The sequence below is a fragment of the Vicugna pacos genome, chromosome 10, assembly GCF_048564905.1.
Source record: "Vicugna pacos chromosome 10, VicPac4, whole genome shotgun sequence".
In the NCBI taxonomy this organism is placed as follows: domain Eukaryota; kingdom Metazoa; phylum Chordata; class Mammalia; order Artiodactyla; family Camelidae; genus Vicugna; species Vicugna pacos.
In genome coordinates, this window is record NC_132996.1 from 32,570,688 (window position 1) to 32,583,915 (window position 13,228).

Sequence of the window (13,228 nt, forward strand, 5' to 3'; positions counted from 1 at the left end):
GAGTAGGAGCTCCCCAGATAAAAAAGGGGGCAGGTGAAGATTCATGCCTAACATGTGGGAGGAAAGGGAAGAAAGGATAGACTGAAAAAGTCCTTGAATGCCAGGCATTTGGATTTTATCCTGCAGGTGAAGAAGCCATCAAAAGGTGAGGAATACCACCAGAAGCTGTGTTTTGAAAAGATAACTCTCTGTCGGTTGTGGGGAGGGTGATCTCAAGGGTCTTCAGATAAGCTCTGCAAAATAGCATGCTTCATATTTGTAATAAAATTAATCCATTACAGAGAGTAAACCCTGGTAAACGTCTCCTGAAAGAGTCAACTACAAGGAAATGAATAAACTGTGCTTCTGATTATATTTGGTGTTATCAGCTAAACATGGGCTTATATCTTATTTTAGGATAGGAACCGAAAGTAAATATACTGAATTTTGGGTTCCCTGGTGTAATATTTAAACATCATCATAACCATCATAACAGCCTTTCTGATGACTGACGTTCAGTACTCAGCGAGCTATTAGACACCATGCCACAAGCTTGACACGTGTTCTCTCTCTTAAGCCCTGGAAACAGCCTGAAGGAACAACCTATGATTAGCACCAGTGCACAGAAACAGAAACTTAGGGATGTCAAATAATTCTGCCAAGATCCCACAGCTAATCTGTGAAATCCACCTAAAGTGAGATCAAGAGCTTTGAGTTTAAAGAGGAACAAGGTCATTGAACAAAAATGTAGACTGAATCTCAATTACAGACTTTGCCAAGAATTCTCTATGGGGTATCAGGGGAGTTTGACTGGAATAAACACATACTCTTTTATACCTAAGCAAGAAATAGAAAACAAAATATCACTTGATAAAAGTAGCTATTATAGCTCTTGAATGTGTGTAAGGGGGAATACTGGTTTTCATTCTAGCCTACAAATGTAATTTGCATATGTAGTTTTAGCGTTAAACATGGCAAAGTTCTCTATTACCAGTAATAAAAATGTCTTCTCATTATTTACTCCATAATCTAAAGAAAGCAAAAATCAGGCTTCTTAAAAAATCATAGTAAGCCAAAATACGCCACATTTCAAATATTACTTCTCCAATTAAATGCAATCAATAAAGTCTGCTCTAAAGTAATACTTGATATTTTTTTATATTGCTTGGATTTTCTTTTATAATATTCATATATCATTTTAACTTAAGTTTATGTTTTTTTTTTTAAATTAAAAGTGAATCAAACTCTTGCTTTCTTGGCAAACAACATTATCATGAGGATAGTGCAGAGAACTGTGGCAGACAGAGCCAATAATTCCAGACTGAGTCTCTAAATGCAGCCCTACTAGATAATGGTTTCCATAATTACTCTGGTTTCAGCTCATCTCCCATGAAAAGCTGCGCCGAATTATGTGCTAGGAATTTGTGGCTTTTTATCCTGTATCTCACCTGACTATCCCAGGGCCTACAGCAGGCCAGTGCACGAGAGCATAACCCCTGCACGGCTGTAACAACCCAACTGTCATGAAGACTAGCAGAAAGTAAATAAAACCAAGCCCCTCTAGCCCAAGCTATTTCCATTTTGGGGACAGCTGTTACCACAACACTCACTCACCTAAAGGGACAGTGCCCATGCGATGGCAAGGATTCCAGTGGCCTCATGAGTCATAACTCAGACTCAGATCAGCTCAGTCTGTTCCATCCCAGTTCCTCTGGCAGAAAACAATCCCCTCCACGGGTGGACGAGAATCATTCTCACTGCAAAGAGGAACTGGATGGCCTCTCGCTGCTCTGGGTGTCCACGCCTCCTTAGAACTACTGAACCCCCACCCCACACACCTTTGAAAAGTTACATTTTGTGAAGCCTCATAATCTCCCATATCTGTTGCAATTTCTCAAGTGAGCAGAGGACTGAGAAATGCCCTTTGGGCTGCCGGGTTCTTTGTTCTCACAGTAAAAGACCTGCTCCACGGAAACACACTCAGCTTGTCACTCACAGTTTCCATTTCCCTTCCAGAGAAAGAATCCATGCCAAGCCCCTTCCACATTCACTTGTTTCTTTCACAAGGTAAAAATGAGCTAAATACGAAAAAGCGATCCTGAAATGCCATAAAGAAATGTCTGAAAACAGCTCTTTGCAAAAGTGCTGCAGATCTGGCCTACAGAGACCTGGATCCCAGTCCCAGTGGCTTCTCTCTCCTTGAGCAGCCGGCTTGTTTGCTGCCCCAGACAAAGGAGTCAGTCGACCCCAGAACACTTCACGATCACAGCAAAGCTTTTGTGTGTCTTCAGTGACCATTAAAATCCGATTCTCAAATCCAGCACAGCTGTTTTCTCCCCTCTTCAAAAAAAAAAAACAAGAAAGCTTTTCTGATGCAAAAGGGAGAGACCAGTGGGGACCAGGATTAATGGTGACGAAGAGACCTAAGGCTGGCCTTCTTTTCAACACCACGGCCTTTGAGCATTTCAGGCTATGGACAAACACATGGTCTCTCTACAGCTCAGATGGTGAACCCAATAAAAGAGGTCACCCTCCAGCATCTGTTTTCTTAAGAATCACACCCTGACTTCTGAGAGCCCCGGGCAGCCCACTCGAATTCCCAGGGTCTCCTGGAGCCCACGCGTTGCCACAGCTCAGAGACGTGGTGCTCGAGGCAGAGGTGTGGCTTCAGGATCCTGGGCTGAACCCCTTTCACATGTTTCAGGATAACAGGAGATAGCACCCCCTCGTGCTAAGAGGCGGACTTGTCGCTCTGTCCAGGGTTTTGGTGCGTGCTCAGAACATTCTTACAGTTGGGGCAGCGAGCTGAGCCCCACTTGGCGCCTTCCCTGCTGCATTCCCCAGGGCCTGCCACATTTTCTTCATGCCTAGTGAGTGGGGCTGAGATTTCACTCCCTGTAGAGTACCTCTTTTGCCCTCAATTTAAGTATCTCCCCCAAAGATTTGCCCTTTGCTCTCTTTTCTCTTAATATGAGCAACTATCCTTGGGATTTCATCTGCTGTCCCTGGGAAGACTTATCTACTCACTTACGTAAATACTTAGCCCTGCGGGGAGGATACAGCTCAGTGGTAGAGAATGCTTAGCACATGCGAGGTCCTGGGTTCCTCCATTTTAAAAAAATTGAAAATTAATTAATTAATTAAAATTTTTAAAACCTAATCCCCCCCCCAACAATACTTAGCCCTGACTATGTGCTGAGTCTGTTCTAGGAGCTAGAGATACAGTAGAGAAGAAGACAGACACGGCCCTGCCCTAAAGGGGCTCTTATTCTAGTGGAGAATATGGCCAATAAATGAGCAAACAAATAAATATACAGTAGAATGCTAACTAGAGGTAAGTGCAACGGAGAAAAGTAAAACAGGGGAGGAGGGGAAGGAAGAGAGTGATGGGGGTGGAGCTTGCATGAATGCTATTTTAGAAGAGCAGCCAGGAAATGGCCTCTCTGAGCAGAGATCAGTGTGAAATGAGGGCCACAGCCTCGTGACGGTTTTGCCTAATACCAAAAAGCCAGTGTAGCAGGAACACAGTGAAAGGGGCTGGGTGATAAGAGACAAACTCTAAAAGCAAGCAAGGGCCAGACTACCGAGGTTCTCGAAGGTCATGGTAAGAAAATGAGACCATACTTGAAGCGTGCTGGAGGTCTTGCATGGGGCGGTGATATGATCTGACTTATGTGTGTGTGGAGAAGAGACGGAAGGCAGGCCAGCCTGAGGGGAACAATTCAGAGCCTATCGCAGTAGACCGGGCGGGAGATGGCAGTGGTGTGGAACAGAGAGTTACTAACGGAGGGAGGGAAAGCCAGTTAGACTTGGGATAGACTCTGAGGACAGATCCCACAGGATTTGCTAATGGATCCCATAAGGAGCATGACAGAACAAGAAGACTGAGGTTTTCAACGTGAGCAACTGGGCAAACAGGGATGCCAGTCATGCAGATGAGGCAGAAGCAGGTTTTATTTTGGAGGGAGGGAGAATAAAATGTTTTGTTTAGACACGTTGAGTGTTAGATACTTTTGGCCATGCAAGTGGGGAGGCATTGACTGACTTGCTTCTTTTCAGTGTCTTGAGAAGAATTTCAGTTTAATTATGGGTCATTGAATAGATTTCCTGATTATATTATCTAGTTTCAACCAAACTAACGATCACAAAATAGAAAGCAGCTTCAAATGATTCCTATAGAAACCCTGGAAGTGAAGCAGGACCAGCGATGCAGGCGCAGGTGAACAAGAGGGAAGGACAGAGCTGACACAGCTTGTTCTTCTGGTACTAGCCCTTGTCAAACCACATCATGAGGTAGAAAGAGTTATGATTTAATCAGACTGGACAAGAGTTGAGACAAAACACTAGCAATGAACAAAAAGACTATTTGAAAAATGATCTACAACCACTACTGTTAACAATGAACCTTGCCAGGCTGTAAACACAGTACCTTCAGAGGCTAGCCAGCTATTTAAAATTTTGTTTATTCAATCTGTATCTCATTCTTCTACTTTTATGATGTACACAATATATTAGCCAATAGTACAAGTCTGTAATTTTAAAATAAGTAAACACTCATAAATGTTTTACTGTGTGTATGGGTGTGTGTGTGAGATCAAAAATGTTCAGCCCCTTTGGGACAGAGAAGTCCACCACTCAAACAGAGGTCAGGGGTGGAGAGGGCAGTTTGGGCATCACCAGCGTATGGCAGAATTTAAAGCCATGGCACTGGAAGGGATGGATCACCCAGGAGAGGGTGAAGATAAGGGAGAGGCATGGAGGACTGAGACCTGGGATCCTTGATGTTTAGAGATCAAAAATTCGGTGAGCATGGAAAATGAAAAGGGAGCAGCTGGTGAAGCAGGAGGAGAACCAGAGTGTGTGGTGTGTGAAACCCATGAGAAAAGTTTCCAGGAGGAGGGAGCGATCAGCAGAGTCTGAGGGAGAGCTGGCAACTGGATTTGGTCACGTGAAGGTTGTTAAAAATCTTGGCAAAAGCCATTTCGTTGGAGAGGCTGGGAATGAAAACCAGATTGGCTAGAGTTGAAGAGAAAATGGTCGGTGAGAGAGCGAGTTTAGACAAGTCTTTGAAGGAGTTTGGCTGTATGGGGGTCAAAGAAAGGAGGCCATATCTGGAGAGAAGCAGGAAGCCACACAGGTGGACTTAGTCGGTTTGTAAGACAGGAGGTAGGTTTGTGTGCCCTTGAAAACGACCCCATAGAGGAGGAGAATTCTGAGATGGGGGTCGGTGGGGACAACAGTGGGAGCAGCGTTCCTGAGCCGGTGAGAGGGAGTGGGCTCCAGGGCTCAGGGGAGGAGTTTGCCTTTGGCAGAAGCATGGGAGCATGGGCTGCTCATCCAGTTTCAAAAGGAGACTAGACAGAGCACGTGTGGACAGACGCAGGAGAGGAGGGTCAGTCTGCAAGTGGAGAAGTGAGGTCGTTTTCCTAGACTCCCACTTTTCTGCCTGGAAGTCTTGTTGCAACTCAAATTCAACTTTCCCCAGAGGAATGCTCCTCTCTCCTTCCCTGTCTAGGCTGTCCTGTCCTTCTGGCTTTACTCTTTTTATAAACAGCACCTCTACATTCCCAGGCACCAAGGCTCCAAACCACAGTTAATCCCAACTTCTCTCCTCCCCACGGCAGCATCCGACAGCTGTGTCCTTTTATTCCATCTCCTATGCTTCATTCCCACCACACTAGTGTCCTTCGATCCTCACCACCTCTTACCTAGATCACTGCAATCACCTTCCAAAGATTTCCCTTCCCTTCCATTCCTCCCGGCCTCAGCTGTTATTACATCCTACCATCAGATTCACCTTCCTAAAGTGCTTCTCTGACCGCATCACTCCCCGCTCAAATGCCTCCTTGACTGGCCTCCTTGCACTTCTCTCCGTGTCTTCAACTCAAAGTTCAGCCTTTAGTCTCCTTTTCTGCATCTGAGTTTTCATTCTTTCTCATGCCCTCTCAAAAGCCTATTTTTTTCTGCTTTTCCTATAAATCTTTTCTGATTATTTCTTCCCCAGTGATCACATTCACCTAACTATTCAACCAGCCCATAGGCTTTTTCTCAGCAACTCCTGCATATGAAACAGGGCTGGGTGAGATGAGGGACATGTGGGAAGCCAGGGCAGGATCAGAGGCCACGTCAGAAACCTCTGAGCTCACCGCAGCTCTTTCCTCTTCTTGGTCCCCAATCCAATTTATCACCAAATGCTGCTTATGTTTCCTCCTAAATAGCCCTCTAATCCACTGCTTCTTTTTTACCCCAACTAGTGCCTTCATGTTCTCAATATCTCTTATGCAAAGCATTCAGAAGCTCCCAAATTGGTTTTTCTGCCTCCAGCCCTGACCCCCAATTCAGTTAGAGAGATCTTCCTTGAATATAAATATGACCTTTTGCTCCCTGATTAAATCCTCTAATGACACCTGTCACCTAAAGTCAAGGCTGCTGAGCAACATATTCAAGGTCTCTCATGACTTGGCCATGCTTTTCCCACTAGCCCAGCTGCCCACCGCATCCTACCTTCCACTCCAGGGTGAGTGATACTGAACTGTCAACAATCCCCTGTGCACATCTTGCTCGTCCTCATTCCCCAAGGCTGTTCCTCTGCCTGAACACTCCTCCCCATTTATGCTTCATCTGTGCATCCTTCAGAACTCAGCTTGGGCTTTCTCTCTTTTGGGAAGGTTTCTCTGACTCTTTCCTGGGAGGGCTATGACTTGATGGATGGTGTCTTACTTATTCAGGCCTCTTCAGCACCCACCACAGAGCTGGCCTGTGGAGGGCTCTCCATAGGAGTGCAGTGTAAGTAAGATAATCACAGGGCACAGGCTGTGCCCAGGAGAGGTGAGAGTATTCACGTTGAGAAGGTTAGGAACATAGGCTCTTGAATTAGAAGTGAGTTCAAATCCTGGCTCTGGCACTTACTTGCTGCATGACATCAGGAAAATTGCTTACCTTCCTCTGCCTTTGTTTCCTTACCTGTACAAAGGGCATGATGGAGAACAGACTTGGGATGAGGGCTAAATGAGATAAGATGTGTAAAGTGCTTTGCACAGCGCAGAACATATTAAGTGCTCAATAAATGTCAACATTTTACTAAATTACATTTTTTAAACTTTTTAAATTAAATTTCCTAGCAAGTCTGTGTGATAAATATTAGTTTAATATTGGTCTATATTGCTAATACAGGTTTTATATTTTTCTCAATTTAAAACAGAAGAGGAGTTTTCTGACTGTTCAGTTACTAACAATTTCTCAATTTTGAAAAAATTAAGAAGCAAATGCCTGGCTCATTCCTGCCTCAGGACCTTTGCATCTGCTGATATCTCCTCCACCAGAGCACCCTCTGCCTCCATCAGAGTTTTGCACAGCCAGCTCCTCCTTCTCACTTAGGTCTTAGCTCAAACCTGCTCTGACAGCCTTCCTTGAATACCTTGTAGAGAGCAGTAATCTCTGCTCCCCCCGGTCCTTTCTGTTTTACTATGTTAAATAACCTTTATAAGTTCTGAAGCTATCTTTTTTCTTTACTTTCTAATTGACCATCTCTCTCTGTTAGAATATGAACTTCATAAAAGCAGGCTTCTCATCCATTATGTTCTCACTGATGCATCCCAGGTTCACAGAGTGGCACTAAGTGGTATCTCAATAAATTGTGTTTGAGTTAATTTCTCAGCTGCCACAGAGGAAAGCTACTACTGTTAAAAGCTGAATTAAACTTTTCTAGTCTCTCAAGAACCCAAACACTAAAATACTTCCCAGTTTGCAAGCTGCCTGAATTATGTCTTTTTAAAATTTCAGCATGTTTTAAGAATAATCAAAATACAAAAAATTTATATTTTAGCAAGTATATTCCTTAACTAATGTACACTTTATGAAAGGATAAGTAGCTATTAAAGAAAAATAGAAATCCATGTCATCATTAATTTTTCTTTAGATCTGAAGGACTTTATGAATTACTATGAGTTTAAGGAATTTGTTCCTTGGAGAATATAATTTTTTTTTTTTGCCATCTTGCTAAAATTGATCACAGATGGTACAAAGGTCACCTGCAGAGCAGGCTGTCCCCAAAGTCCTTAAATGCCAAGTTAATGAGACTTTACTATATAAAAATGAAAAGACCTTTTCTTTTCTATAAGAAAGAAAAGGTTTGGTCAGAAGTGACTATGTTCTTTTATATAACTTGGGACTTTAAATTTTATTTTTTTCAAATGATACTGGAAAAACAAACAGTGCAATGGAAAAATAGGCAAAGATCATGGATATTCTCAGAAGAAGAAATCCAAATGGCCACAAATATATGACAGCATGCTCAGTATTACTAATAATCAATGAAAAACAAGTTAAAATGACTATCATTTTTACTTATCAGATTTGCAAACATTTAAAAGATCGATGATATATAATCCATGTTAGCAATGATGTAGGGCAAAAATACTCAGATACAATTTTGGAGGGAGTATCTATTAGTATGTTTTTGGAAAGTAATTTAGTAGTATCTATCCAGTTTTAAATATGCATGTCCTTTGACCTGCAATTGGACATCTACAAGTTGATCTTTCAGGAATATTGGTCCTGGACACAAAAAGAATATTCGCTGCAGCATTGTTTGTAATAGAAAGATTAGGAATAACTTGGTTAAATGTCCACCAATAGGAATGTGGCTAATAAATACTGGTGTCTTAAAACAAATATAGACTAGGAAGCTTTCACAGAAATAAGGTAGCTCCTCTATCAGCATGGAAAGATGTCCATGATTTACTCTGTAGTAAAAACAACACACAGCACTACTAAAATTGCACTGATATATTTTTAAATGTTTTTTCACACATAAACCTATACACACAAACCCATTTTCACACCTAAATCCATTTTCAACACAACAGCCAAAGTCATCCTTCTAAAATGTAAGTCCGAACCTTGCTACTCCTTTGCTCAGCACCCTTCACTGGCTTTTCTATCGCTCAGATACAAAGTCAGAGTCCGCACCACGATTTCCACTCCCCACACGACCTGGCTCTCTGCTGCTGCTGCTCTGACTTCCTTCCTCTGCCCTCCCTCCATCAGCTCCCATCCTCCTGGTCTTCTTTTCAATGCCTCGCAGGTTTTATACTTGCTCTAACCTTTGCTTGGGACTCTTCCTCCAGATGTCCCCATAGCTGGTTCCTCTCATTCTTCACATCTCTGTCCAAATAACACTTTTCAATGACCACAGTCCCTAAACACAGTCTACGTTTTGGGGGAGTACACTCCTCCTCACCCCTCCCTATGCCCTGGCATTTTCCATTCCACTTCCCTGCTTACCTGTTCTTCACCCCTTACCACCATCTGCTACTTGGTATATTTCCTTCTTTATTGGTTTGTGATCTGTCTCCCTCCTCTAGAACTGTAAACTCAGTTTCAATTTTATATGTGCATAAAAATAGATGTGGAAAAATACACAGCAAACTATTGACAGTAATTATTTCTGGGGAGTGGGATTGGGAGCTGATGGTAAAATTTCAACCCTGTGTACATTTCTGTACCATTTGAAAGATGCATTACTTAGGTATTAAAAATTAAATAAAAATATTTTAAAAGAAAAATATAATGGACCCATCTGTCCTTTGGTGACTCAAAACACTTTTGGGGCTCTTTTCTAGAGGCAAAAAATAATTTCCAGAAAGCGCTATCCTGAGTTTGTCTCCACTGCACGTACCATCAGAGTTAAGAAAATACTAGTAAGCCTGGTCTTTACGAAGTTCTAACACCACTGACTAGACCAGGAATATAAGATACACACACACACAAACACCGTGGCCTGCCAGTGCCATGTGTCTGCTGGGTAAAAAGCCTTTCTAACTAACACACCTGACCCTTCTTCACATCTGCCTCCTCCCTCCAGCAGGAGGAAGGAATTTCACTGGTAGCTCCTCGTGCTGTTTCCTCTACAGGGTAAAATCTTCAACCTTGCTCTCAGGCCCGGTGAACCCGATATGGTCCCTTGTGGGCTACAAAATTCATCCAGTGCTAGAGGGCGCTCTTGAGACAAGACACACGGCCTCCCTTAGAAGCAAACCCAACCTAACTCACCATGATGGGCATCTCAGGCACACAGTCACACAGCTACATAAACCCTGGACTCAGTGTCTTTCACAAGTTGTCAGGGTCACGGGGCCTCTGTTAAGTAACCCCTGATCCTCACCCTTGGGCCTTTATTCCCCAGAAGCATACCCACGGAGGTATGAATAATATTCTCACTGGGAGTCGTTCCTCAGGGCCCTTGACATGAGTTTTTCCTGAATTCCTACCTGGCCACAGAGGCTCCCTGGCGAGCCTGCAGGGCCTATTTCTAACAGGACAGCAGCTGGGGGGAAAGGCGTACAACTCAGCTTTGAGAGGCGAGAAGGAGGACCAGCCTGCCTGTCCCTGACAGTTTCTGCAACTTAGCCTGAAAAGTAGGGCAGCAATAGCCAACTCTCATCACCGTTTTGGTATGGAAACTGGAATTCTTAGAATTTTAAATGAGAACAAACTAACCAGCTGGGTTGTTTTTATCTATTTTTTTTCTTTCTTTTTAAGAGAGTCAGCTGGAATAAAAGTCAAGACTATTTGAGATCCAGACCCTGGAGGACAGTTACACTTGATTTCACACTTGATTTTCATTACATTTTGGCGAAGCCACAGAGTTGGGCTGTGCTATTGCTGATAATTCTCCTGAACAAGTGCCCCTGGGCTCAGTGTTCCTTCTTCAGAAACACTGATTTATTACCCCTTAGCCCCAGCTTCATTTCTCAGGCCTTGGGATTCTAATGACACTTCAGAAAAGACATTGGTTTACTCTGGAGGAGCCTGGTTATCGAAATTCCCCATCCTTGAGGCTAGAGCACAGGCTCTGGAGTGGGACCATTAGTGTGCGCTGAGCACTTAGCCCACTGAGCCCCGGCTTGCTCCTCTGTAAACTGGACACAGTAACACCCACCTGGCAAGATGAGGGTTGGGATACAGTGCTTAGTGCTATGCTTGTGACAGGGAAGGACTCAATAAATCGTTACCATTATTACTGTAAAATGAGACCCTAATCCCCCCCCCCATCTATGACTTCTTAGGTAGAACTTCTTATAATTGCCCAGAACAGTCTTTCACAACAAAGTAATAAATCTCAGGACTGACCATCCTGGAACCTCCTGCTCAGATTCCCCTTGCCTGGAACTTCATCAGAGGAATAGAAATCTTATTGCTCAAGTGCTGGGTCTCAAATTTAACTCTGAAACACACACACACACACACACACACACACACAACATACATGGAACTGACAGTACTAGAAAGTCTGGGCCGAAGCTCAGGGATCTCAGAAGGCAGCTGAGCGACCCCCAGCCTTGCCTCTGCACAAAGCTATGGACAGGAGTTTGTTCATTGCCACCATGGGTCAGACCAGAGGGGGATGATAGGGGAACCGTGATAGTGGAGTGTTGAAAGGATTCAAGGATGCCTTATACTTGCAGTCCTGCCCCAGGTGGGGAACCACAGTGCTCTGAAGACCACGGTCCCTCAGATCCTTAAAAGGCAATCTTCCCTCTTCTCATCAGCCCTGCCTCTTGCATTCTGTCCCTCAACTCAACAGACATGCTAAGTGTCCACCACAAGCCAGGCACTATGCTGGGTGCTGGGGGACCCTAATCCAGTAGGCACTTCTGACACCAACGTGTAGTTCTCAAATGAGAGTGGGTGACCAGGGTGTTCTCTGGAAGGAGAGTGGGAAGGAAAGGATGGGCCAGGCTTGCTTTTGCTTACCCTGACTACTCTGGAGCTCAAGACAGTTGTGTTAGCAAGAATGTTGCAGCCAGCAGGCCACTCACCACACTGGTTTCCTACATGGCCCTGGCCCACTCTACAGGACTCCACCCGGCGTTCAGACGTTCTGGGAGACTTCTTAGCCACTTCAAGGTCCATGCCTGAGAGCTGGAGGTGAAACCGCTCCCTGTGGACAGCCTTCCGGAGTGTGCGGGCAGCCTTCCGGAGCCGCTTCTCTGTTCGCTTTACGACGCAACTCAGATCACAAGAAGCTACAGAAAGGAGAGAGACAGCAGTGGGGGTAGGGGGTCAGGCCACAGCATGTGAGCCTGTCCAGACCAACTGCAGGACCCACCACCGCAGCTCTCTGTGGACAGGATGGGGAGAGATTCAGAGCTGGGCACCTGGCAGGCTGGGCAGCATTCGACTCAAACAGAAATTTGTTGACCAAAATGGTAGCTTTGGGTTTTGATAAAGCAAATAAAATCATCAGGTTCCAAACCAATTCAGTTTAGTCTGGGGGTTAAAAAAACAAAACAGGAGATACTTCAGTGGTTACACTGTTTTTCCCCCCAAGAATGATGAAAAGCGAAAGGCAAAGAAATAAGGAGCAAGCTGTGAGAAGCCTGGCACCAGAAACTGTTTTCAAACCAACCTGTCACCTCCTTTTGGTTAGTTTCAAGCTCAAACTCAACAGTGATAAACATTTCCCGAGTGGTGCTCGGTCGGCCAGGGGCTGCCGGGACTTGCTTGCCGGAGCTGCATGTAAGGTTTGCGTAGTGGAAGCTCTCTTTTACTGAGCTGTGCTTCTCTGTATGAAGAAACAAAATTATCGGAAGCCAAATCCTGGCAAAGCACTCAGCTGAGCATTCACTAGAACTCTGTAAACATTTCATTAAAACAACTCTCAAGGGACCAAATGATTAATTCCAGATGCCAAGACGTTGCAAGCCCTCAGTTTGGAGCACGATGACATTTTAATCTTGAAGAGCCAGTGTTGCCTCCTGTATAACTTTACCATGTAGCTCTTGAAAATTATTTTCACAGATAAATGCTGGATATTTCCAACCGACCGGCCACATATGTGGAAGATGGGAACCAGGGCTCGTCTTGCATTCCTGACTGGCAGTTAGTTTGTTAAGGTGCATTCATGTTCTCACAGTTGGTTTCTGTAAAGCTGGACTACGGTGTCCCAAGCAGGGACTGAGGCTTCCAATAAAGAACGAGCACAGGGGTAGAAAGGAGACTCCTGCTTTCAGGGAAACTGACCTTGGAGAAACTCCAAGCCGAAGGGAAAGCTGGAAAGCACATCAACAGTGCTGTCTCGTTTTGAGACAACCAGGAGCAATAAATGGCACAAAGAATCAACAGAACCAAACAACATCATGACGGCAGGTAGGATGGGAGTGAAAGTGTCACGTAACGCAGGGCTTTGCACATCCTCATTCCTGACTTTGGCCATCACTCCTCCCGCCATGGCTTCCAGTGAATC

General features: G+C 44.3%; 1 protein-coding gene across 7 annotated transcripts in view; it reads right to left on the minus strand.

Moving 5' to 3' along the window:
* SCUBE2 (signal peptide, CUB domain and EGF like domain containing 2) overlaps positions 1-13,228 on the minus strand; it is a 61,650-nt gene that overhangs the window by 14,003 nt on the left and 34,419 nt on the right. For 6 of the 7 annotated variants that reach the window (XM_072969475.1, XM_072969473.1, XM_072969474.1 and 3 more), the window contains 2 exons: positions 12,392-12,547; positions 11,802-12,008 (listed from right to left, as the gene is read on the minus strand). In XM_072969475.1, the coding sequence (XP_072825576.1) occupies positions 11,802-12,008; positions 12,392-12,547 (363 nt within the window). The remainder of the gene's footprint in view (positions 1-11,801; positions 12,009-12,391; positions 12,548-13,228) is intronic. The other variant, XM_072969478.1, reaches the window with a different exon arrangement.